General features: G+C 24.9%; 4 protein-coding genes and 1 long non-coding RNA gene across 26 annotated transcripts in view; 3 read left to right on the top strand and 2 right to left on the bottom strand.

Moving 5' to 3' along the window:
* Positions 1-13793, top strand: part of Liprin-alpha (PTPRF interacting protein alpha) — a 29329-nt gene extending 15536 nt beyond the window's left edge. For 2 of the 12 annotated variants that reach the window (XM_086908527.1, XM_086908536.1), the window contains 21 exons: positions 3583-3684; positions 3777-3941; positions 4229-4303; positions 4394-4489; positions 5276-5476; positions 6453-6740; positions 6829-6972; positions 7580-7739; positions 7826-8187; positions 8298-8540; positions 8608-8790; positions 8916-9008; positions 9107-9267; positions 9680-9727; positions 11214-11466; positions 11549-11694; positions 11774-12004; positions 12139-12402; positions 12477-12633; positions 12781-12897; positions 13003-13793. In XM_086908527.1, coding sequence (XP_086764653.1) covers positions 3583-3684; positions 3777-3941; positions 4229-4303; positions 4394-4489; positions 5276-5476; positions 6453-6740; positions 6829-6972; positions 7580-7739; positions 7826-8187; positions 8298-8540; positions 8608-8790; positions 8916-9008; positions 9107-9267; positions 9680-9727; positions 11214-11466; positions 11549-11694; positions 11774-12004; positions 12139-12402; positions 12477-12633; positions 12781-12897; positions 13003-13092 — 3579 coding nt within the window. In that variant the 3' untranslated portion in view covers positions 13093-13793. Of the gene's footprint in view, positions 1-1444; positions 3134-3582; positions 3685-3776; positions 3942-4228; positions 4304-4393; positions 4490-5275; positions 5477-6452; positions 6741-6828; positions 6973-7579; positions 7740-7825; positions 8188-8297; positions 8541-8607; positions 8791-8915; positions 9009-9106; positions 9268-9679; positions 9728-11210; positions 11467-11548; positions 11695-11773; positions 12005-12138; positions 12403-12476; positions 12634-12780; positions 12898-13002 lie in introns of those variants that run through there. The other 10 variants (XM_086908539.1, XM_086908531.1, XM_086908529.1 and 7 more) reach the window with 10 other exon arrangements.
* LOC147657517 (uncharacterized) lies at positions 12961-19135 on the bottom strand. Its single transcript, XR_015292211.1, has 2 exons — positions 19010-19135; positions 12961-13136 (listed from the first exon to the last, which is right to left on the bottom strand). It is a non-coding gene; the product is annotated as an uncharacterized LOC147657517 (long non-coding RNA).
* On the top strand, positions 16515-20691 carry O-fut2 (O-fucosyltransferase 2). 4 transcript variants are annotated; one of them, XR_015292210.1, is made up of 8 exons: positions 16515-18931; positions 19002-19138; positions 19224-19349; positions 19429-19696; positions 19763-19955; positions 20021-20198; positions 20306-20389; positions 20496-20691. XR_015292210.1 is itself a non-coding variant. In XM_086908544.1 (8 exons), the coding sequence occupies exons 1-8, from the start codon at positions 18783-18785 to the stop codon at positions 20503-20505; spliced, it is 1191 nt and encodes a 396-aa protein (XP_086764670.1). In that variant the 5' UTR covers positions 16515-18782; the 3' UTR covers positions 20506-20691. The 4 variants fall into 4 exon arrangements, 2 of the variants coding, with proteins under 2 accessions (XP_086764670.1, XP_086764669.1); XR_015292209.1 differs by having other exon boundaries at positions 20485-20691; XM_086908544.1 differs by having other exon boundaries at positions 20260-20389.
* On the bottom strand, positions 20682-22042 carry Pldn (biogenesis of lysosomal organelles complex 1 subunit pallidin). The gene is made up of 5 exons (XM_003694307.4): positions 21639-22042; positions 21324-21434; positions 21178-21265; positions 20974-21060; positions 20682-20902 (listed from the first exon to the last, which is right to left on the bottom strand). Exons 1-5 carry the CDS (start codon positions 21701-21703, stop codon positions 20786-20788), a joined length of 468 nt encoding a protein of 155 aa, XP_003694355.1. The 5' UTR covers positions 21704-22042; the 3' UTR covers positions 20682-20785.
* Positions 21933-24921, top strand: tamo (PUB and ZnF_RBZ domain-containing protein tamozhennic). 8 transcript variants are annotated; one of them, XM_012487496.3, is made up of 6 exons: positions 21933-22057; positions 22120-22184; positions 22426-22566; positions 22663-22862; positions 22941-23120; positions 23202-24921. In XM_012487496.3, coding segments are annotated over exons 2-6 (1863 nt in total). In that variant the 5' UTR covers positions 21933-22057; positions 22120-22183; the 3' UTR covers positions 24543-24921. The 8 variants fall into 8 exon arrangements, with proteins under 8 accessions (XP_012342950.1, XP_012342955.1, XP_012342956.1 ...); XM_012487501.3 differs by having other exon boundaries at positions 22370-22566; XM_012487502.3 differs by having other exon boundaries at positions 22120-22188.
* Positions 24922-27272: the final 2351 nt, after the last annotated feature.

Raw genomic sequence — 27272 nt, 5'->3', positions numbered from 1 at the left:
TCATTATTTTGTTAACAACTGTTAGAAGAATATTGGAAAATAGGACGTGCAGTGTATATAAATAAACTGATGATTATATATTCATCACAAACATCACAAGAAATGAACGAACAAATTCGGGTAATTATAGTCGACAAAAGTAGAACGTTTAACCGAAACGTATAATTAAAACTTGCTACGAATGAATTTAATTATTTTTTATGATTGAATGTCAAAAAATTAAGAGGAATTGTCTTGTTGCCAAGAATCTTTAAAAGACGTTGTAAACTAGATAATAAGCATAATTATTATAATTATCATAATTATCAAACAGATATAATAAAACATATAATAAAAATGTAATAAAAATTATCACATTAACCAAACTTTACATAATAATCTAGGACCATCAATTTTTTTTTTAAATTAAACATACATAGATAAAATTATATTAATTATAGTAGACTGTTAATGTTTTAACTTACTATTACTATTTTTTATATATTATATATTTTTATGGTGTGTATACGTGTGGTGTCACACGTCTAGTTTTAGGAAATTATAAATAACCTCACATTAATGATCTTATATTATTTTATATAATTTTTGATATAAAAATATTTATAATAAGAACTAATATCAATACTGTAATATATTATATACCAAACTTTAATTTCAATGAAAATATTATAAAAAATAAATATATAAGATGTTATAGAAAGTAATATTTTTAATAATAATTATAGAAAACATTTATGCGTAATTTTATAGGATTAAATTCAAATTCGAATACCATTGTATATTAATTTTATTTACTTCTGTAATTTATAGAAACAGAAAAAAAGTGGTGTTATTTATAATTGACAGTAGAAAATATTTTGTAATAAGTTTCAAGTATTATTTCTTTGCCAAGGAAAATGTTTTATCATTGTAAGTTTCTTTTGTTAACAAATATCCTGTTAACAAATATAAAAACATTCAGAACATTCAGACTTTTAGGAAACAATGGAATTAATTAAAAAAATTAAAGTCATAAAAAAGATAAACAATTGTAAACATTTAGAATATTTTCATATTCTAAGTTTAAAGCTATTACTATTACTAGTATTTTTTTTTACTTCGATATTTAAAAAATTAATCATTAAAGTTTTTACTGCAATTATATTTCAAAAACTTGGTATTAATATTAAAAAAACACATTCTCAATATTTTATAAAACATATTGAAATGAAATTTTAAATTAAAAATGAACTTAAATAAAAAAACATGTTTTACCTTATCATGTTATGTTTATTATATTTTAATTCTTTAAATATAAAGCTTTGAATCATCATTGATTTATAAAATTAAAATTTATATTCTTTTTATTCTAGATTAAATTGTTTCGAAAAAAAAAAGAAGATTCAAATAATCGAATACTATCTCATGCAAATTACTTTTTAAAAAATGCAAAAAACCAAAAAACGGAAAAGGAATCATGGTAAATAGAATACAAAAATTCAAACAGTCGAAATTATCTCACGCAGATTATTTTTTGAAAAATGCAGAAAATCAAAAAAAAAAAAACAGAAATTGTGATAAATAGTAGACTGAATGCTGATCAGTGCATTTATCGATTCTATAGTTACTTCACGATGTCGTCGTCGATAATACACTATCAGAACAACGATAATTTCTACGCGATATCGATTATATAACATGATGCCTAAGATTGGATTTAAATTCGTGTGCAGATATACATTTGCGTCTATTATGAGTATGGTGCAACATATTATGAGAATTATAGTTGCAGTTTATTAGAAATGCATGATCTTTATCAAAACATTAATTCTGATATAATAATAATAAATATTTACTTTTCTAATGTGAAGAAAGAAAAAGTGTAATTCTTGCCTTATTTAGTGCAATGGATAGAAGTCGGAGAAAATTTTGAATTCTAAGTGATAAGTCTCATTTTAAATTATCATAAGAACAAAATTTTGAAATTTTGAAACTCAAAATAGATCTAGTTCAAAAATAATTAAGATAGATTCAATTAGATTTTTGATTCATTAATTTCAAGGTTATATAACCTATAATAAACTTTTATAATTTTATAATTTTAGAATAATTTTTTATATTGTGACTTGTATTCTTACGAGATTATTCTTATCCTATTCGAAAAATTGTCATATCATCATTATATATCATTTGTATGGAAAATTTATATTATTTATAAATATCATTTTTAATTATGCACATATTTAATTCGTCGTTTTAAACACATCAATAAAATTCTAAAGAATAAATGTATTAAATACTCTTTCGATGAAATTTATTTTAATATATAGAATTATATGCATTTAGTATAAAAACATTTAATATAAAAAAATTAATTTTAATTGCTAATATAATTTATTGAAAGTTCTGTTCTTTTAATTACAATTTATTGCATGATTGTAAATTGTAGAAAAAAATTATGATTTTTTTTCTCTCTATGAAGATCTGAATGAATCAATTTAGTCTTATTGACAAATATATTGACCATTTGTGTTTAAATATAAATATTAAATATTTGGATGGACAGAAATTGTATTGCTTATTCTGTCAATGTATTAATTAATAAATAGCAATTAAGTTGAAGATTAAATATTTATTTTCATACAATAATATTGTTAATATGTTTTTTTTATTTAAAATGTTTTACTTTATAGATTTTAATTGATTCTTTATTAATTTACATCTTTTTTAATGCATTTTTCAAAATATTTTACATTTTATATTTGAATATAATGTAAAAACATAATATGTCAAAATGTAATAATTGATTCAGTTGATTATTCAATATAATTGTGCAAGGTATTGCATAATATTAAATTGAAATTACATATTTTTTAAATTTTTTCTTTTTTAAGATATAATTATGTACTTTTTTAAATATCAATAATCACGAAAGTTGCAAAAGTTTTGTAAAATCAAGGATAGGGTTAAAGACAAGCAAATTTGTAGGGTTGTTTGCTCCTTTAAAGTATATAGGAGTTATCAATGTTATTCCAACGGGGAAGGCCATATCGATCGTAGTAGCATTTATAAATAAAGATTTAACATTCTGCTGGAGTGTCGAGCGGAAGTAACACGTTCGAAGGTGTATATAAAACGTGCCTGAATGAAAAAGGTGAAAGTGTAGTTTCCCTATCGAGATTCCCACTGAGATTGATTCTGGACCGTTTTGATGTTTATTTCTTTAAAACTCTACATGATTTAAGATCACTTGATTACTTAAAATAATTATTTTTGTTTCAATCAATACTATTTTATTGCAGCTAATCAAAAATATATCTTTATTTTTTGTTGAATCATTAAAAATGATTTTGAAAAACTTATTATTAATATAATATAATATATTTATCAGTATATATTCTTTATAGCAATTTTTTATTCATTTAATATTAATATTTATATATAATAATATATTAATATATAATATTTTAATTCCTTGTTATTAAATATTTTTATTTTATTTTAATTTTATTTAAAAAAATAATATCTTTTATTATTTGATATTATTTTATGAAAATGTTAAATTAAATTTATTAATGTCTAATTAGTAATTTTTAATTCTAGGATTTCTCTCAATTGACGAAGGAGCTTGCTGCAGCACGCGAAAGTATCCTAGAAAGAGAAGAAGAAATATCAGAGTTAAAAGCAGAGAGGAATAATACTCGTGTATGTAGAACAGTCCATTAGTGCATTTTATAGATTTAAGCCGATACTTGTGTCGACATTGCTCATTAAGACGATTCTGTTGCCTTCTGTAGCTTCTGCTCGAGCATCTGGAATGTCTAGTCTCCCGACATGAACGATCGCTTAGGATGACTGTAGTGAAGAGGCAAGCCGCTGCACAATCTGGAGTATCGTCCGAAGTTGAAGTGCTTAAAGCTCTAAAAAGTCTGTTTGAGCACCACAAAGCTTTAGACGAGAAAGTAAGAACTTTCTGATCCATTGTTTGACGACATTGACACATTGGCAACCTTGAGGGAGGATACGGAATCGCAATTCCTGTTCAGCCCTGAAACTGGTACTCGTTGCATTTCTAGCGAACCAAATAAAAGAATGGTGAATTGTAATTGTAAAATGATCAAATGCAACGATTCACCGGTTGAAAAAAATATAATTTATGCCAAGATGCAATAATGAAAGCCATAATAATTGTTTACTGAAAATTAATGAGAGCATAAGAAATAGATTTTTAATAGTGATTAATTTTCAGGTACGTGAACGATTACGAGTTGCATTAGAAAGAAATACAAGTTTGGAAGAAGAATTAGCTATTACCAAAGAAGAGGTATTATAGCTTACATATTCTTAAAAAACAATTATATCAAAATATAATTTTTTTAATAATAAACTATTTCTAATATGAATAAATTTGCAGCTCCAGCAATATAAATTAAGTGGACATGCGCCTAAAACTATAGAAGATAGGCCCAAGGAAAACGGACAAACGGAAGATAATCAACAACAGAATAAGGTAGTTAAAAAATAATTTTATATTGCTGCACATTCATGCATAATGCACTTCACAAATATTTCACGTACACTGTTCCCTCATACTTCACAATCACTTCATCATACATGAAAAATTCATATATATATATGAAAAAGGATGTTCGATATTTTTAAACGTTGTCAATTGTATTTATGCGATCTTTTCACTATGCATGTTCATGGTTTTAATATAATTCAATATTTCACTTAGTCACATTGTTTTACATAGAGTGATAAAGTTCAATTTTTGCGTTATCAGATCCTCTTTCTCTTTCTTTCTATCTGTGAAACGCTTCTAATCTCAGCGTTCAATATTAATCGATTTCGAAGTTATTGGTCACAGATTTTAGCCCTTGATTTATTAACGATTACAAAGTTATATTCTGTATCATCATAAACACATCTGATCATTAATGATTCTCACATGTCACAATTTAAAACAATAGTTTATTATCAATTATTTTATTTCATGTTTCATTCAATTTTTCTTTTTTATAATAATTTCAATTTTAAATCATAACATTTTATGTGTCAATCAGAAGAAATCATACGATCATTTTTTAATAGAGTTCAAATCTGTACCGATAAACTGATCATTTGTTTGCCATTCATTTCGATCGTTGCATCCATAAGAATGCATTCGCAATAGCGTGTACAGTAGTGGTTTAGTCACGTAGTTGCATAGATACGTAGTTGTTGGGAATTGCGCGGCGATGCAGGACAGGCAATGCGAGCGAGGCATTCTGAATGTAGTGTTGTGATCGGGCAGAATGAGACTGAGCAGGCAGCAGGCCCGCAGCAACAACAGCAACAGCAACTGCAACAGCAGCAGCAGCAGCAACAGCAGTCAAAACTAGGTACGGAGAAGTCAACAGAGATTGAAAGTAGACTGAGCAATGGCAGTCTCGATCCTACGGACCAAGATTCTGCAGCACGCGTAATAGATTTACAAGCTACTCTTGATAAGCAGGTATGAAAAAGTCACGACGAATTTTTTAAAGTATGTATGATTTCTAATTGATTAATCAAATAAATGGATTCATAGAATATTTCATGTGATAAAACATCTAACTGCTTCTTTTTGAGATGCAAAACGAATATCCTCTTTTTCATTCTATCTTCTTTTTTCTGCATGCATTTCAATGATTTTGAATTTTATAGAACTTAAAAAATATATTTTTTTATGATTGTTCTTAAATTAAAAAATTAGAGATTTCAGAATTATATTATATTGCATGTCAAAACATAATAATAAATTATTTTTTATATTAAATGTTTTCATTTTTTATATGATATTAATAAGAGGTCTTCTAAATTAATTTTACACTCTCTTCATTAAATATTAGAAAGTATGATAGAGATTTATAAAATGATTGTTGAAATTTTTGTTTCTATTATGATATTGTGATGAGATTTTTTTAAATATATTAATAGAATTATATTAACAAAAATATATCAATTTTATAACACTATGTTGCACAATTAAAATTATTTTTCCATTTCATGTGTCATATTATCATTAACGCCTATGGCATGTTGTAGAATATATCAATAATATGTGTTTTGAGTTCTATATTCGCATGATCTAGTATATAAGAATGAATTTTTCCTCAAAATTTATAAACAACATAATTATTTATGTGATATATTAACACAAACATTTCATATATATAAAAACACAATATAAAAACACATTTACATATTACTATATTACATATTTAGCTTAAATATATATGTATTTATATTATATTAATATTTCATATTTTAAAAATTAAAATCAAAAAAACAGAAGATTATGGTCTTATTGCAGTATATTATATATTATTATTATTAATATAAATTTGTATAATAGATATACAAAAAACAATTTTTGATATTTTTTATATATATATATACAAGTACATTTATTAACTTTTATTAACAACATATCATAATGATTATTTTAGAGTTCAGAATTAAGCACATGGCAGCGACGAGTAGCTGAATTAAGTGGACGAGTAGCAGAATTGGAAGAAACTTTGTCCAAAACTCAGAAAGATCTTTTGAAAACACAAGAAACGAATGTCAAACTACAAAGAGATTTGCGCGAAAATGTTGCTCAAAAAGAGGACCAAGAAGAGAGGATAGCAACTCTTGAAAAACGTTATCTTAATGCTCAACGAGAGTCTACTAGTTTACATGATCTCAATGAAAAATTGGAACAGGAGCTACAACATAAGAAGGCTCAATTAAAGGTAATTGTCTTTTCTTGTATATATTAATTATTTACAATTTATAGAAATTTATATTTTTATACAATTTATTATTTATTAATATTTTTAGCTCCAAGAAGAAAAAATAGCAGCAATACAAGAGAAATTAGAACTTGCAGAGCAAAAATTAGCCCAATATGCTAAGTTACCAGAGATGGAAGAGCAATTAAAGCAGAGGATGGAGGCTCTGACGCAGGTGAGGAGGCCCAACCAGGTACGCAGAGGAATTAAATCGTTGTATCATCAATTTATTCTTTTCTTATTCCTCTGCACTTCTATCAATACTTCCTGCCTTTAAATGTATCTATATTTAAAATGCTTGCTCTTTAATATCTTTTCTTAAAATTAGCCTTTGGACTTTTCAAAGGTTTTTCTCTTATATTTTTTATCATTGGCTATGGTTACTTATATATCACACAAACAATAAATACTTAAGATTTTTTTTTTAATTTCTTCTAAAGCTGTAAAATATAATATACTAATAATCGAATGTTAATTATAAACGTAAAGATTGGCTTTAAAAATAATTTATTTTACTTTTATTTTAACACTAAATATGCTGAATATAGCAATCAATGTTATTATTTTCAAAGCTTTTCAATAATTGTAGTTTAGTGCTCACGTTTTTGTAGATGTATTCGTTAGACACATATTTATTCTTCAATCCAATTTAGTTTTATTTTTTAAATTCATTGAAAGATTACCATATTTGAAATAAAGAAATAATAATAAATAAATATACTTTTATTAATTTTAATTTAATTTTAATTAAATTTGATATTTATAAGCATTGATTTTAATTATATAAAATATTTAATAAGCAGGCTCAAGAAAGACATGGAAGTGCAGAGGATAGAATACAGAGGTTGGAAACGCAACTTGAAGAAAAAAATGCAGAAGTGATGCGTGTTAATCAACGACTTAAGATGAACGAAGAACATAATACGCGACTTAGTACAACTGTTGATAAACTTTTGTCGGGTAATTTATATGAATTATTATTACTTATTATAATTACATTAAAAAAAATTATTCTTATATTTATTAGTTTTGATTTATTTCTTTAGAATCTAATGAAAGATTACAAGTACATTTAAAAGAAAGAATGCATGCATTAGAAGAAAAAAATGCACTTACACAAGAATTGGAAAAAACTAGGAAAATCGCAGAAGATCTTCAAAATGAAAAGGCTGACATAGTTAAAGAATTAGGAAAAGCTCGTTTAGAAATTGATAATGTAAAAAGACAGATGCTTCAACAGGAAATCGCATTTAATATTCAACAAACTGATGCTTTAACTAGAAGTTTATCTCCAAATGCAGTGGATCCAGGTTCCTTTTCTAGAAGTGCGAGTCATAGTAGTTTTGATACTCATTCTTTACCAAGAAGAACGGGTAAACGGCCTGCAATCGAAGAAGATCCATCAAAGGTATTTTTAGTATATAGAAAATTAAATATATATAATAATCATATGAATATATGAATATATATAAAATATATATAATAAAATATAAATAATATATTCTTCAATTTTTCCAGAATTATGTAGCACGTACATTAGCGGAACAAGAATGGGAAAAATTACAACAAGCACATGTTCTTGCAAATGTGCAACAAGCATTTGATGTTTCTAGTGATGCAGAAGGTGATGGAGATAATGAAAGTTTGTTTAGTTGTGCAGCTGATGTAATTAGTCCTACAGGACATACAGATGCTCAAACATTAGCACTAATGTTACAAGAACAGTTAGATGCAATTAATAATGAAATTAGATTAATCCAGGTAATTAAACATTTTTTATTATACTACAACTTATGTATCAATATATCAAAGTATGCTTTTGATGAAGGAAGAAAAACAAAGTACCGAAGCACGAGCTGAAGAATTAGAATCTCGAGTTGGTAGTCTTGAACATATGAATTTATTAGCGAGAGGACGAAGTCTCGAACGTGCATCCCCACCATTAAGTGGACGATCCACTCCAAAATCACATCATAGTCCAAATAGAGATTATTTACATAAATATCATACTGTAAGTTTCGTTTATTTTATAATTCTTGATTTTAATCTAGAATTAATCTAGAATCTTGATTTTAATCTTGATTTTTTGATCTAATGATTTTAAATTATATTTCGAATATTTTTGTCTACTTGAAGGCACCGGCATCAATGTCTCCAGCGCATCTTCATCAGTATGCTGCTTCTTTAGCTAGTCCAGGTCAACTTTCGGAATCTCTTCCTGCGAGCCAGGTAAATAATTATGATTACAATCATTTTTGTTATTATTCAATTTTATTTTTATAAAACAATATAATTTTTATATACTATAATTTTATGTTATATTATAGTTGCAGTTATCAGGTGAAGAATTGCATTCAGTGAGTGAAAGAGACAGTACTGGTGGTGCAGGAAGTGGTGGCAGTGATGCAGCTTCACCATTAACTGCTCGGTCAATCAGGCTAGAACGAGTAGCACAAGTCCTTGCTCATAGTCAAGAGGAGCTCAGAAGGTATAAATTTGTCGCTATTTATAAACTTCAAACTTTTTCAAACTATATTTAATAATTATTTACTTTAATAACTATAAATTATATAAAAACTATAAGGGAGCGATGAATAATACTTTATGCATAATACTAATTATGAATAATATTTTAACAATCACATCTCTTATAATGAGGATTATTTCAAAATTTTTCTTATAATTTATATTTTCTTCTTTCTTTTTATTTTGCTGAAAAATTCTTTGTGTGTATTGAATGTTGTAAATATTTTTTTTAATTGATTAGTGTTAATCAATAAATAATTATATACTAAAGTTGGTTAAATTATCAAAGTCCTTGCTTATATAGAGATGACATTGTTAAAGATTCAGTAATTACGTTATAAGTAGTTAGTATTGTGCGTTGTTTATGCTGCCAGACGCACTGGACAAGCCGGATTTCCCAGCAGTGGTTTTCCTGCTCACAGGTTAATTAAAGATCGTAGTACTGCATGTAATCCACAACATATGCCGCTGTGCACGACATATTTGAGTGACTCATGTGGGCATAGCAAAATGAACAACTTTGAGGTCGACTTAAGTGATATCGATGGTAACAGATCCTTTTTATACCTTTTTTCGGAAAAAGGGATTTACTAAGATCTTAGGTTTTCAAGAAATAAAATTGATAATTATAATTATATTTTATATGTATTAATGTTTCTATTTTTAACTATAACTGATTTTTTATCATAAAAAACATATAATTAATGAATAGTATGCAAGATATCACATACATGCCTACAGCCTCAATTTTCGAGCACAGTGGTACGGATGAACCGACTGATAGATCTGATAGAAATGAGTTCCTGGAAGAAACTGATATTAGCTTCTTCCATTCATCGTACATTCAAGCCTGCCCAGTTCACGACAGACATCGCTGTCTCAAACAAACAAGGGAATTTAAGCAGCCAAGAGAATTGCATCGAATTAACATCTCGTCTGAATCTCCTACGCGAATAAGGTTGTTTTTAAAGAAATAAATACAAAGATATAGATAGATTCAATAAATAAAATTAATCATTTTATTATTTATAATAAGCGATTATAATAATTTTAATAAAATTTATAGATAAAATGGTCTTTCTATATCTTTGTTTTTAAACAGTTATTATGGCAATCTCATCTCATAAGCAGTGATCAGCTATATTTCCAGGTTTTTATGCCTTGCCTGTAATACTGAGTAGGTATTACAATTCTTTTTTCACTATTTTAATGAACATAGTTAGTCATTTTGGATGTTTTTGGAAAAAAATATTATTTATTCTTTTACATAATATTATGTCATATTTATATAATTAATCAAAATATGATATAATGGTATTTTTTTCCATGAGCTTCTAAAATCATAGATATTGCTTCTTTTTTTTTTTGTTTGTTAGTTAAATATTTCCAGTAAATATTAATTGATATATTTATAAATATCTTAAATATAAGATTAAAACTTAAATGCTTTAATTCAAATAGGAATATTCTTTTTATTAATATTAAATATTTTAGAATGAAAAATTATATTATTATTCATAGTTAACTAGTTTTTGTGCTTATATTTATGTATAATCATTATATGTCATTGCTAAAATCTTTTAAGTAATGCAATTCACTTGGCTCAGTAATCATATTTTTTCTCTATTCATATTTTATCTCATGTAATTTAAAACATACTAAATAGTAAAAAACATTGATCTATATTCCTTTAAATATTAAAAATTAGTCAATTTAATAAATCCTTTTATTAATTTCGGTTGTTTGACATGGTGATGTATTTTCAAAAAATTTTAAAATAATTTTGATATTTTGGATGACAAAAGAAATATAGAAGTATATAGAAAAATGTAAAAACCGAATAGTGTATGGGCCAGAATGCATTATTTAGAGTAGAAATAGAAATTAGATTAGCGCTCCATGCAGCAGGCATGGGCAACATAACAACGGCGCACTCAATTCTGGGACTCCCCCTTCCCCATTGTCCTCACGACATAGCAGCCAGGACAGTTTGCATAAAAACAATTTGTCTGGTGTTGGATTGCCAATTGGACAACTATCTAGTTCACATTTGCATATGCAATCTACCATGAGTCCAGCAACAGCAGCAGCAGTAGCTGCAGCTCAAAAGAAGAAAGGCATTAAAAGCAGTCTTGGTAGATTTTTCAGCAAAAAAGAAAAGGTGATGCAGACTTTAATTACATGAAATAATAACTAAATAATTAATTACTAAAGAAATAAGAGAGAGAGAGATTTAATTACAGATTAAAGGAAAAGATACACCAATGCCTGGAGATATACCAGGTATGGGAGGAGCAGGTACACCTGCAGATCCTGATTATGGAGATAGTGTTTCTGTAGCTGGAACTATGGGTAGTAAAAGTGATTTTGATCGCAGAAAAAAGAAAAGGTATATAGATATAATTGATAAGAATTTATATTTCAAATATTTATTGAATACAAATGTTATAATATTAATTTAATTTCAGTCCAAGTATGTTTGGAAGCATGCTAGACTCTTCACGGCACGAACTTTTGGCAGAAGCAATGAAAGCTGGAACACCGTTTGCTCTCTGGAATGGGCCAACAGTAGTGGCTTGGCTTGAGCTTTGGGTAGGCATGCCGACATGGTATGTTGCGGCTTGTCGAGCAAATGTCAAAAGTGGTGCCATAATGAGTGCTCTTAGTGATACCGAAATTCAACGTGAAATTGGTATAAGGTACAAAATGAAACTATATAATAATTTATTTATTATAAATTTATTATAAATATTATTTGTAAAATAGAATATTAAATAATAGAATATTATGATAAAAAATTATTAATATTCAATCTAATAATTTTTATTTTTAGCAATCCTCTGCATCGATTGAAATTACGATTAGCTATTCAAGAAATGGTATCTCTTACAAGTCCATCAGCACCCAAAACTTCTCGCACAACGTTAGCATTTGGAGATATGAACCATGAATGGATTGGTAATGTTTGGCTTCCAAGTCTCGGTTTGCCTCAATATCGATCCACTTTCATGGAGTGCCTTGTTGATGCTAGAATGTTGGATCATCTTACTAAAAAGGATCTTCGTGGTCAACTTAGGATGGTTGATAGTTTTCATAGGTAATGATTTAGAAACAAAAATTCATTATTTCAATAATTTAAATGCTTGATCTAAATTTTATTTATTTTTACAGAACAAGTTTGCAATATGGTATTTCTTGTTTAAAGCGATTAAATTATGATAGGCAACAATTAGAAGAAAGAAGACGAATGGCAGAAGGTGCTAATGTTGATGTTCTTGTATGGAGTAATGATCGCGTTATAAGATGGGTGCAATCTATCGGCCTGAAAGTAATTCTACATTTTTTAATTTAATTAATTTATTAAACATTATTTTTGATTTAATTTAATTAAATATTACATTTAATAAATTTTTTATTTTGAATATTATATATATAAGAAAATATATCTTGGAAATATAATCTAAATATAATTTAGGAATATGGGAACAATCTCTTAGAATCTGGGGTACATGGAGCTCTTATAGCCCTTGATGAAAGCTTCGACGCAAATAGTTTTGCTCTAGCTTTGCAAATTCCAACTCAAAATACACAAGTATGTTATAACTCAATGAAGTGCTAAATGCATTACATTAAAATTTATATGAATTAAATTATATGAATTAAATAAAAATTTTATTATGCTTCCATATTTTAACAGGCCCGACAATTGTTAGAAATGGAGTTCACAAATTTGTTAACTGTAGGAACAGAAAGGCGGCTTGATGAATCCAATAGTATGAAATCCTGATCCAACTCGTCCAGCAGGTTGCCTCATCTTCAACCGCATCACGTCTAGTCCAAAACCCCAGCTATTACTATTCTCTGTATGCAAGTGTGTTGTAAAAGTTGTAAGAGCTTTAAGTATCATTCTAAGGATATCTTCATACTGTTAAGAGTTGTGACACGCGGTGATATGAAAAAATGATTGGACAAACAAACTGTTAAAAGAAAGGGTGATTTATCGTATGTTCAAGAAGAAAATTTAAAACGTTTTATCAATTTTTATGTCGCGTAAATTTCATAAACCGCTTGTTACGTATTTCGAATAAAAAATAATTCTGAATCAATTACTCTCATATAGATACTGAAATGTAGTGAGCAGTCAAAGAATCGTAAAATATATTTTTCCTCGAAAGCCAAAGAATCAGTTATATATAATTACGACAATAATTCTAATTTCACATTGATTTTTTAAAGATAGCAAGATTTGTAGTTTTCGAAATAATGAATATTATGATAGTTCATAAACTTTTTCAAGATATAATCGCATATTTCTTATACTATATTATGTACTTATACTATGTAACAAATAGTTAAAACAACTATCTATTTTGATAATACCACTTACCGCACAAAATAAAAATCCCAAACTTGTATTAGTGCCATTAGCGCTCTCGAGGAAACAATCTACATATGTACAAGGAAAAGACTGCATTCTATATTTCTGCATCTATAAGACGGTGACCTAATGAGCCATATATATATAAATATATATATATATATACATTTTATTATTTCATACAGAAGGAGTGCTAAAATACTTGTTCTCCTCTGTTATTTCGATGAATTTTAAATGTTTGTAGATCACATATAAACACGTAATATATCAAAGAATTACACTGAAGCAACTATCGTAATTAGAAAATTATTTGACAACCAGTTGCATGAACGTGTTTAAAAGAACTCGCTTTTTATTTATTGTGGACTAAGGAACGGACATTTTATACCAAAATAATCGCGCAATGTATAAGTACGTGTACGAAATGTTAGTAGATGTTATAAAATTAAGGAACTTTGTAATTTTAATTAATAATTGAATTCTATCAGTCATATATCGTTAAGTGATTATTTCACATTCATTAATTTTGTTTAATCGTAAAAAAATCATATATCATTCGACATTTTTTTATTTATTTCAAAGAAGAATTTCGATACTTCATTTGTAAATATTTCTTTATATTATTTCAAAGTTCCGATATTATCATCGGTAGTGTAAAAAAATTCACAAAGATAAAAAGCGTTATAAATATAATAAAATCACGAAAGTGTAAAAAAAAAAGAAAAAAAGGAACAAAAAGTAGGTATGGCCATAAATATTATTTAACAATAATGACGATGTTGCTGAAGACAATGATTGCGATGATAATTATAATTACTCATTACAAAATGTTATCAAGCTAAAGGTGTGGCAAAAGACTGAGACTATGACAGTGACTTTAATGATAAAACTGGTCATGATAGAGACGATCACAATAATGATGATAAGTTATAATGGGATGTTGTTAATGTTGTTGATACTTGAGGAATCATTGTTGTTGATGTTTGTTTCCCTCTGAAATACCCTCTGCAAGCTGTTCATTCGTTGTAACTTCATTGCTCTGCACGACCTTCCGAATGGGCGCAAACGTACCAAATAGTTTCTACCAAAGAAATCACTTACTATGCAGTACGATAATTGTACAATCGTATATCATAGTCAAGAATATAACGTTAACACTCGACATATATGTACGCAGTAGAAAGATCAAAATATGTCTTACATGTAAAGATCATAATGTACAGTCTCATCTTTCGGCGTGTAGTATTTTTCTTTTTTCAAGTACCACCGATCAGTTGAAATATTTCTAGATAATCAGAAAGACTCGCTAAGCCAAAGCAACGTTACGCTACCTCAATACTGAGATAAGGTGGTACATTTGTTTTTTTATATAAATATTTTAATAACTGGTTCTAAGATTTTTGTCAGTTAATTTTTATGATGTATTAAGTTCGAATTTCTTATTAATCTTGCGTGAAAGATGAATTGCGTCGTAGTGAAAACGTTTTCATGTAAATTATATTAGATAGTTATTAGAAGAAGCCAATTATCAAAAAAATAAAAAAAACAACGATTAATAATTTGAAACTGCACGCGCATTTAGTTATTTTAGTGGCACTAAATGATTTTCCAAATATTATAGAAAAGATTATTTGAGATAAAACATTTTTAATAGTATTACAATATATATCTTTCTTTGATTCTATAATGTAATGCTACATGATTGTACAGAACTAATTTGTACAAATGAATAGATATACAAAGCTGTGTCACTTTGTGAAACAAAATGGCCGTCTCTCCCTTTCGGAAGTGTCTGCAGTACGTGTAAATGACTGAACTTATTTTTAATGTACGCTAGTTAATAGTGTCTATGGACATTCCAAGGAAAAAAAATGAAAGCAACCCTTCCAAAAGCAGCCACATTTATAATCACATATGTAAATCATGACTTAATATATAACAGCTTTGTTGTCTTCTATGTATTTAATTATAAATATATACATAGATGCAAAATTTTGCTTGAATCGAGCCTCCGACTGCTCGGTATCGAATAGAGCTTAAATAAACAGAAAAAATAGTAACCACGTGCGTAATGTTTTTACTAAAAAAATAGTGAACAATTGCTTAAACTTAAACTTTGTCTTGCTTTTACTTTTTTCAATTTGAAATGGGAGATTTCTTTATAAAAAAAAAAGTATCGTGATCTTTTTAAATTCATGCTAATGAAAAAGTGAATTTTAACTATTGTCTTCAGCAATGCTGAACAAATACTTTTATTTTAATTAAACACAATAACTTTATATATTATATAGCAAATTAACAATACTTAAAGAAAGACATTTGTAATGTTTAAGTTTCTTTATTATCAGTTTACACATATCATTAAGATTGTAAAAAATATAGAAAAATTAAGAAATTACATTAAATGAAGTATTGTTTTTCTGTATAATTAATTTTTGGTTCCTAGGAAAAATATATATGATAATACATAGTAAAAACATACACATAAATCATATGTAATACTGTGATGTAACAGCTGTAATATATGTTATTTCACATTGTATTTTTTCCTTTGTACACTCTTTTTGTGTGCTCAATTCGGCCGAACTGCCGGAAGAAGTTCGACGTTATTCTGGATTTTTGTACAACATATGTTTGTGAGTGTTATTGCTAGTATTGTAAATATGTATGCGCGCGTGCACATGTGTGAATGTGTATGTGTATGTGTATATATCTTTCCCTGTATATATACAAATTATTTATTAACATCTCTGTAATTTTTAACGTTTCATTGCAAGCCCAATGCAGCTAAATATATTACTATAGTTTTAATATAGTTTGAACAAATGTTAAATTGCTATTAAATATCTAACTTTACTTTTGGATGAATATTACAATGAATTTTGTTGAATTGTATCTATGTAATTGAATTTTAGATTAAGTTACTGCTAACTTAAAAAAATAAAAATCATGAGTTTTAAATAATCGTCGCACTATATCTACTAATGAAATATAACAAATATTTTAAATTTATTTATTCACAAACAAATATTATTTAAAATTAAGAATAGCACATGAATCATTGGGCTGATTTTAAACGAGACGAAAAGAAAATATTTAATTTAAATGGCATTTTTATCAGAATCATCAATCACAAAATAAACTATGATTTAATTCAAAAGATTTGATTATGAGTAATATATCATTTTAAAAAATTTATTTTGTATAAGATGATTCTATATGATGCTTGTCACTATTATGTATGTAATTATTGATTCTTATTTATATCTGATTATTTTATCTGAGTATTCAGGTAATATAACTGTGCCAGCATAAAAAATTGCAATTGTGCTAGTAAGCGGGTAATTGTCAAAGATATTTCTAAATGTGAAGTAGTATAAAACTATACATACATATATTTGTGTGTTAAATATATATGTATGTATAGTATGGTACATAATGCACAAACAAATAAATTTTTAAATTATTATCAAAATAGGATTTGGTAAGATATTTAATTAAATTTTACATTGTTCTTATAAATCAGTTTTTTTTTATGCAATTTGTACTTATTTATTCATCAAATTTTTGTAATTTTTATAATATATATTTCATATTCAGAATAATTTTATATTTAAAAAGTATAAAAAATATTATTTTTAGCATTTTGCAAATTACTTTAAATAATTAGTTATTCTTTAAGATATTTGTAATTTTTTTTTGAAAATAAATAGAAACAAATATAAACATTATGTTATTTCATTTTTATGTATGGTGAACTTCAAAGTTTGTTAGAAATTTAAATATGTTTATAAATATACATATGTATGTATAAAAATGAGAAAATAATGTGTAAGAAAAATGAAGAATTATTAAAATAATACTATATAGTGCTTAAATAAGTGCACTGTGCATTTCATTTTTTTTTTAATTTTTTATTTATTTATTTATTTTTTTAAGTTCTTAACATTATGTATATACTACTTCACATTTCTTATAATGAATGTAAAATAGTGTATTTCATATTGACATAAAGCACTTTTTCAGCTGTGATGTTAACAACATAGGGAATTCATACAGAAATGCAAAAAGGGAATTAGTATAATAGAGATGAATTTATTATAATAACAATTCAGTATTATGACATGTACCAATGTTTTTGCAAATTAAGAATTCTACTACTAGTTAACATCATTGCTAATAAAATGTGAAAAGAAACTATAAAACAACATATATTTAAAAAAATCACAATGAGGCACAAAGGTGGTAGGAAGAAAAGGGCAATGAATAATATTTGTGTCCAAAATATATTGGAATCTTAAGCAACCAAGAATTAAATCTGAGATTTCATACAAGTATACGTGTGAAAAAAACTAAAATCATGAAAATAAGACGGTAACAAAGTATAGTTATCGGATGATTAATTATAACATTATTGCTACCATTACTGCTGCTAGTGCTATGATTACTATGATTATTATTATTATTACAACTACCATTATTGCTATAACTATCATAACTATTACTATAATTACAGCTAATATCATTACCAATATAAATTGTCCTTGTAATTTTTATATGCTAAGTATATACTTTAATAGAATAAATGGAAAAGAATGGGAAATGAGTCACAATAAATGTAACATAATAGCCCTACTTGATTTAAGCAGGGCACAAACTATGTTAACTGAACTATGAATTATAAATATTGTATAAGACGATAAATAATAATTATTATTATCATTATTATAATTATTATTAATTGAATTAGAAAATTGTAATCTACCCATCAACCATTTTCAAATAAGGGAGATTTAAGTCTGTAATTCATGTATAACAAAAATCAAGCTGTACAATGTTGTTGTTTATTGCTGTTGTTTTTTACTATCCTTAATCTTATTATTTGAAAAAAAAATATTTCGAAAAAAAATTATAAAAATTAAATTAAAATTACAAAAAATTAAAAAAATTTTTAAATATATTGTGAATATAAATTTATTACATATTTTATTGGGACTTAAGTTATAATTATAATTATAAGATAATTTTTATATTAATATTCAAAAATTGGAATGCTTTTGATCTATCAACGTAAAGAATATAACCTCAAAATGTAAAATATGTTGTTATTTTTAAGAGTATGGTATTTTGTATTACTTTTGATTAATTTCGCACAAATTATTGTGGCAAATAAATTTTGTGACAAACCAGATGAATATGAGAAAACTGATAATAAATGCAATATTCAATTACGTTACTCACAAAATCGGTTTGAATTTATTTATAATAAATTTAATATTTATATTTAAAATCAACATTTTTATATAACAATTTTTCAGTTACATACTCTATGATGTTAATTCTCCAGAGGGATTTAATCTAAGAAGAGATGTTTTTATTCGTATTGCAGTTTTTATAAAAATTTTAATCAAACAAGAAACAGAATTTAAATGGCAATTAGTATTGCCACCATGGGGTAATGTTATGTACATATTAAATATATTAATAATTTTTCATTATTTTGATTTTATCCATTTATCTTTTACATTCTGTTTTTGTAGGCAATTTGTATCATTGGCGTAGTAAAAATATAGGATTTCAAACACAATTGCCTTGGAATCTGTTTTTTGATATTTTAAGTTTACAAAAATATATACCTGTTATTGAAACATATCAATTTTTACAAGGTATATAATTTCATATATTTAATTAAATATAATTTCAATATATTTAATCATAAAGTCAATAAAAACTTAATTTTTTCAGAATATCCTTCAGAAAATAATCAAACTCATCTTGATGTTATATATATTTTACAAAATGATGAAGAAATGTTCAAGACAGGTATATTTAAAGATAAGAATGAAATAATAAAATGTAATGATAAATCATTACAATTTCATAAAATAAAATCTAAAAAATATGTTGGACATTTTTGGGGATACAATAATATAACTTCTAAAGCTGTTAAATGTGTTACATTTCATGGAATGATATCAAATCTTAAACAAAATCTTAAACCTAATATTTATAGGTAAGAAAATATATTATTTATTTAACAATAATATTTACTACAATTAATTTAATTATTATTGTATAGATCTGTAATGTTCGATCATATGGAAATTGCATTACATGATTTCTATGGTACAAAAGAATATTGGAAAGCTAGACGTAGTATGCGATATAATTCTGAGTTATATGATATTGCTAATGAATTTCGAAAATCCTTTTTTAATTCATCAAATAAGTATGATAAAACAGAACGGCCGGATGATTGGACTAAAGAAAAAGTATTTAATTTTGCTTATATTGATAAAAATGCAAACTAAGAAATAATTTTTTAATTTAATTATAGAGTAGAAGAAATGCAATTGGAGGTCCTTATTTATCAGTTCATTTAAGAAGACGCGATTTTTTAATTGGTCGTTCTTCAACAGTACCAACAATAAAATCTGCTGCTTTTCAGTTAAAAAATAAATTACATGAACTTCAATTAAAATTCTTATTTGTTGCTACAGATGCTACTCAGAAAGGTAAATTATCTCTAAAATTTTATAATGCTTGGATATTTATTAATCATATTAATTTGTCTAGAATTCAATGAACTTAGAGAATATCTGTCTAATTATACAATTCTTAGATTTATCCCATCAAATTATGTATTAGACAAGTTTAAAGATGGTGGAATTGCAATTATTGATCAAATAATTTGTTCTTATGCTAGGTAAAACTTGATTATATATTTCATTTCTTATATTATATATTTCATTTCTTATATTATAAATAAAAATAATGCATCATGCATATATTCATTTTTAGATATTTTATAGGAACATATGAATCAACATTTACATTTAGAATACAAGAAGATAGAGAAATCATTGGTTTTCCTACTAAAACAACATTTAATTACTTATGTAGAACTAAGGAGAAATGTAACTCTAATGGGCAATGGGAAATTGTTTGGTAATGTATAAAAATATATATAAATTATATTAGATAATAAAATCAAATAATTAAATTAAATATATGTTTTACCATAAATGATGTATGTATAAGTACAATTTGTTTTTATATAGTTATGTATTACTGATATTATTTATTTCTTTTTATTATTGTGTTAGCTTATCATTGGTTTACCAATTAATTCTTGTTCTCGACGAATTTCCTGTTCCCTTTGTTGTTCCTTATTCAAAGCTTCTTTTTGTATTATTTGTTGCAATCTTAATGCTCGTTTCTACATAAAAATAATTTATGTATTTCATAAATAACATTGAAAATATCTATGAAATAATAGATACAACTTACTTTTAATTTGAATGTCCTCTCATGAATAGAAGCCATTTCTTTTTTCATTAAAATTAATTTATTTTGACTAATTTTAATAGTTTGGAACTGTAATACATATTTCTTTTATGTATTTTATATATTAATTTTTTATTATTAAAAAATGTATTTTTTCATTTTGTTTAAAATATCATAGGATAATTAAATTTATATTTGAATACTTACCATATCATTTAGTTTAATATCATCAAAAACATCTTGAAATTTTTTGTTCTCAATTTGCATTTGATTGAGTAAAGTCTCTTGTTTATTTCTAAACAAAAATAGTATGGAACAGAAAGATAAAAAATGCTTATGAATTTTTAACTTACTTTACTTCATCAAGTTTTTTTTCAGTTTGTTCCCATTGTACTTGATATTGATTTAAAAATCCTTCAGCTAATTTCTTTACAGCCTCTTTAAAATCTAATTCATTTTCTTCTCTATAAAATTTAAATTAAATTAAAAAAAATTAATTTTTAAATAAAAAAAATTTAAGGAAAAGAGTAATGTATATCATCATTATTATTATTATTGCTGTTGTTGTTGTTGTTATAAATATTAATTAAAATATATAAATATAAATTATGTAATTCATAATTATTTACAAATAATTATAAAATAATAAACAATGAGAAATAGGTTACCTATTGCGTTTTTCAATTTCTGATTGAAGTTCCCTTGCTTCTGCTTCTTCCATATCTGTCATCATTTTTTATTTTGTGTTTTATTATTATATATTATTATTCAGTAAATTATACTATGTAAAAACTTATTTGAATTTAATAAATAATATTTACTATGAGTTTGACATTTTGTCACATCAACAATAGTTCAATGAATTTGAAATATATCTACTATCTTTATACATAAATTTTAGTATCGATATTTCTTTCTATGTATATGTTTCATGCTTATGAATTTAACTCGAACATAACCAAGAAAAAAGTTGTAAAGAAAAATATTTATTATTTATGAAGTGGAATATGTTTTTAAAACCTAATAATAAGTTTGATGAACGTTTTTATTTGATATGGAGCATTTTCCAAATAGAAAATATATTATGGTAGCTCTTGTGTGTGAAATAAACACTGCAGCAGTGCTTCTAAATATAGGATTTATTTTTAGGTTGGAGCTAGCCATAGTTTGAATCAAGAATTTAATCTAAAACTGCATTTCTAGACAGTTTTATAGTAGGTGTGAAAAATTTCTATTTTTGAATGACATTTTTAGTCTAGTCTTTGTTTTTTGCTAATTTTGAATTTATACAATATTTGATCAATTAAATACAAAAATTTTAAGTTTTTTGCATTAAACATATAAAAATCTTTTTCCTTAAATGTTTTGTTTGTATAAAATAACTTAAATAATTTTGTAGGTGAATATTAGAAATGTAGACGAAACAAGTGAACAGAAATATATATTTTTTTACAGTGATAAAAATGGCAAATGACTTAATAACAAAAGGTAAAGATAGATTACAAGAAATTAGCATGAAATTAGAACAGAGCCATTTAGTTTATCTACAAACAGATGACAGTCCATTAAAATTACAACAACGTCATAAACTTGAAGGTAAATATATAAAAAATAAATATAGATGTCTTAAATATATGAAACTTTATTAATTTTATCATAATTTTAATAATTATTAATTATTTTTTATTTTAGGTTTTATTAAAGAGTATCTTTGTTTTGTCCCAAATGAAAATAAATATATATTTCAAGAAACTGCAGATATATTGCACAGATCAGCAGCTACATTGCAAGATTTTAGTGGATATAGAGCTGCAACTGCCTGGAGTGCTATTTCTTTATATGCTGCTAATCTTTTGGCACAACCTTGGAGAAGAGAATATAGAACATTAAGAGTTAATATTTTTGTAATCTTTCTTATATCATTTTTCAAAATTATGAAATGATAAATTAATTAGTTGCTTTCATGTTAGACTTATAGTGGATATTATAAACATGAAGTAGAAGCAAATTTAATAGGAGCAGAATTAATGTTTGAACAAATGGGATATAAACATACAGGATTGGGAATACTTACTTTGGAAGGTCCTATTGATCCTGATAAAGTATCCAGTGTAAGCAGAGATGCAATAGTTGCTTTTGTTGAATGTCAGGTAAAAAATTTATTACAATATATAAATATATATTTTTGTAAAAATAATTTAATTTAATTTAAGTTTCCATCTTAAATATAGATTTTGAAACAAATATGGGAGAATGTTTCACAAAATTATGGTATCTCGTGGTTAGAAGTCTTAGAATTTCGAGAAAACCATGTTGGTACACCAGAACAAGCAATTAGAGCATTAAATTTCCGTTTTCTTGAGAAAATGCATCAAAGTCGAACGAAGACGGAAGATTATAGGGATTATCATTATCCGCAAAATACATGTGTAGATGCATCGCCGTCTATACCTTATCACATTATGCCTCCTAGTTATAACATACCAATGCCTACTTGTCAGTCAGATTATAGATATATTGAAAATACAAATTCGATACCAGGAACATATAAATATTTTCAACCAATAGATCATGGTTTTGGAAATCGTTGTAGTGCCTATGGTTGTTTATCACATGGTAATAAATATTTAACTGGAGTCAATCCTTATTATACCACAATGCCAGGATATACAAAAGTACCAACAGGTAGATTAATTGAACTTGATATGCCTGTTTCTGTTGCAAATTATGATAAACTCCACAATCGGAAGATGACCCACCGAATATCAAATTTGGAGGAAATAGATTTTTGTAGAAGACAATCCAGCGATGGAGATCATTATGATTGCGGGAGAATTGATAAAAAGTCTGCAAAATCAGGCAGTGAAAAAAACAATTGTGATTCTTGGGACTTTGTATACAGAAATTTAGAAAGTTTAGGCTATTCTAAAGATCTTGGTGATCGAGAAGATATTTTACACAAACGAGAATTTGATTCTCGATTGAACAAACAAAAATCATTTAAACAAAACGATAGGGATGAAATACATAGTATACATCGTTTTGAAAAAAGAAAAAGTGGAAGAATCGATATGAATGAAATTGATTCATCTATAACAAATGGTCGACATCATCATCACGATACATTACCTTTTAAAAAAAAGTCTTCTTCCTTTGATTTAATGGATTCTAATAGATATCACGATGTATCTTCAGAAAGTCATTTATCTTCATATAATAAAGAAAAAAGACACGGTAGTCAAACACTTCCAATTCAACGTTCTCATCGATCAGTGGATCAAATTGTAAAAATTGCAGACACATTAAAAAATTTAGAACTTTCTCAAACAGAAACAGAAAATGAAATAAAAAATGGAAGTATGAATTGGAATTGTGCTACTTGCACATATCTCAATTCTTCATCAAAAGAAATTTGCGAGATGTGTGGAAAATCTAGGCATAAAGGAAATGAAGATAAGCCATTAGCAAGTGGCGGAAAAGAATGTCCACGATGTACGTTAGTAAACGAGAAAAATGTTTCAATCTGTGATGCTTGTGGTATCAGTTTAAAAGATTCACCTACTTATATTTAGATATTTAACTATTTGAAATAAATCATTACATTATTTTTTATACAATCAACGACACTTGATTAAACAGTAGAAATATTTTATTAATATTAGATTCATCCTTAAATAATTATATTCTGTATTCTATATTTTTACTATAATTCTAATGAAACTATACAGATTTTAAGCAATCATTTATTTAATAAACATAAAAATATTTATATTTTATAGAAAAAATTATGCATATTATGTTTTATTAATTAATTACTTTTAATAATTATAATATGGAAAAATTCTTATCATTGAAACTTTTGTTAAAGAATTATATATAAAGAAAACAATTTATAAGAAATATTCTGAAGAAATGGAAGAAATTCAAATAAAGAATAAAAAAAGAGAAAAAGAGAAATTCAAATAAGAAGATAGCTAAAAAAATAAATAGAAATAAATTTATTATTCGTTCTTATTTAAAAAACAAAGATAATTATATTCAAATAATAGTAAAAATTCAATTATATAAAACCGAAAAATAAGATATCTTCAAATTCGAATTCTAATATAAATTATTGAATAAATTAGTATTTTAATTTCACAATACAAACTATATAAATTGTACAATAAAAAAATATCTATTATTAAAAAAGAAAGAAAAGAAAAAATAACCATGTTTGTTCACTAACTAAAACAATAGACTTAAAATTTTAAAAAATCATATGAATTGAATATCTATATATTTTTATGAAAAGAAATTTAATTTATGTGATAGATATTTATTTTATTATTATGACTTAAAAAAGAAGAGAAAAAATTTTATTTTATAGATAATATAGAAGAATATTTATAATCATTGAGCTATTTATAAATTATAAAAGAATGGCAAGATGCAAAAAATATCTTGAAATATTGAAATCAGTTAAAGTTAAAATTTTTAATTTAATGAATTAAATTTTAAATAATATTAGAAATTTCAATATGATGCAGTCCTACAGCTAATTAAAAATTGATATTAAAGAAAATAAGAAATAAACTATATAAATTAATTGATATTATCATTAAATTTAAACATAATTAAAAATATTTATACATATCTTAAGAAATTAATTGTCAATTTCAATCTTATATAAATGCTATAAAGATTGGGTATAAAAAGTATTACAATTAAAAATATATATTTTTTTTTATTTTATTTATTATTTTACTATTCAACATTTTACTATTACATTTATTCAATAACATAATATCTTTTTCTATAAAACAGGAATATTTTTATATTAAACTAGTTATCAAAAAGAAATGAATATAATTTCATTAAATAGAGTTTTTAAGTGAATAGAATATATTAATTTGTAGTTTAATTCAAAATAATATTAAAAAAATATTATTACATTTAACCAAGTATCGCGGATTGTATATCTAAAATCAAAGAAAAAGAAACGGTGAGTATATTTCCTAGATATCCTCAATATCATCTTAATAAAAATATTTGAAAAATATTGAAAATGTTTGAAAAAAATGTTAGTACTTATAGTGCTAATAATAGCTAATATAAGTAATAACAATTTTTGCCTTTATTTAGAGAAAAAAATTTTAAAGTCTATTATTTTATTGATGATTATTGTTCAAATTTAGAATTTCTCAAAACAAATAATGAAAATATAAAATTATTTATTTGAAGTTTTTTGAGTAGACTTGTGATATGGATACATTAATATTACGATAGTATTATTATATTATGGTGGCCTATTACTTGTTTAAAGAAAAATAAAAATAAACATAGATACTATTTTGTCTATTTAAATGAAATAAAGATTAATTTTAATGAATGTTCTTTATTAGTATATAATTATTTTTTATTTTAATTTACAATTAGAAAGATATTATTGATTTAATTTGATAATATTTGCATATATATATAAAAATTAAATTAATAAAATTATTATCAATAATATTTATTAGCCTAAATAGTTTGTAATGTAAAAAAATTATGTAAAAGTTATTTATTATATACAATATGTATGTATATTGTATCCATAGCAAAAACTCAAAAACTTATATTTTAAAAAAAAATGATATAACTCTATTGGAATGTTATTTAGAAACCAAATGTTGAAGTATATTGTATAATACATATATGTGTGTACATATATACACATATAGTATAAAATTGATTATAATTTATTAATTAATAACTTATAATTTTTATTTAAACTTTTGTAACAGAATTAAAGAAATATTATATATTGATTTTATTTAAATTAAAGAAAAAAAAATATTAATATTACTTGTCATTTTATGGTCTTGTTGGAAAGATAAAAGAAAAATAGACATCAATATATGTTATTTAAATCACTTTTTATTAATTGGACAATATTGCTGTAGAATTATAATACTTGTGTACCTTTAGAAGACAAATATAAATTATATAATAATTAATAGAGTGCACAGTATATAGATTAATAAATATGTAATTTGTATCTATATATTTTATCAGTATGCAATTATTTCAATTTAAAAAATTGTGCAATTGTTAATTTTGTACTAAAATTTATTTAATATAGTTTAATATTTATTTATACATTCCTAATACATCATTTCATGGAATGATTTAATATATGTTGTTTTTGGAATTTTATTTCTATATTATTTGAATTAGTATTATGTATTACTTATTATTTATAATCAATTAATTACTCTTACATATAATGATGTTATACTTTAATTTATTGAAGTTGTTATAACAAATAAATTTTTAAA

This window comes from Apis florea, unplaced genomic scaffold, assembly GCF_048593485.1.
Source record: "Apis florea isolate Af1SG1 unplaced genomic scaffold, ASM4859348v1 contig_3081_pilon, whole genome shotgun sequence".
Classification (NCBI taxonomy): domain Eukaryota; kingdom Metazoa; phylum Arthropoda; class Insecta; order Hymenoptera; family Apidae; genus Apis; species Apis florea.
The sequence above is the reverse complement of the archived record's forward strand: the minus strand, read 5'-3'. Positions and strand labels throughout refer to the sequence as shown.

Coding starts and splice junctions, on each gene's coding strand:
- O-fut2 (XM_086908543.1), top strand. CDS start 18,783: ATGTTGTTATTTTTAAGAGTATGGTATTTTGTATTACTTTTGATTAAT. Junction 18,932..19,001: donor TTACGTTACTCACAAAATCG/GTTTGAATTTAT, acceptor ACAATTTTTCAG/TTACATACTCTATGATGTTA. Junction 19,697..19,762: donor CTTAAACCTAATATTTATAG/GTAAGAAAATAT, acceptor ATTATTGTATAG/ATCTGTAATGTTCGATCATA.
- Pldn (XM_003694307.4), bottom strand. CDS start 21,703: ATGATGACAGATATGGAAGAAGCAGAAGCAAGGGAACTTCAATCAGAA. Junction 21,435..21,638: donor GAAATTGAAAAACGCAATAG/GTAACCTATTTC, acceptor TAAATTTTATAG/AGAAGAAAATGAATTAGATT. Junction 20,903..20,973: donor AGAGGACATTCAAATTAAAA/GTAAGTTGTATC, acceptor ATTTTTATGTAG/AAACGAGCATTAAGATTGCA.
- tamo (XM_012487496.3), top strand. Junction 22,863..22,940: donor GAGAATATAGAACATTAAGA/GTTAATATTTTT, acceptor CTTTCATGTTAG/ACTTATAGTGGATATTATAA. Junction 23,121..23,201: donor TTGCTTTTGTTGAATGTCAG/GTAAAAAATTTA, acceptor TCTTAAATATAG/ATTTTGAAACAAATATGGGA.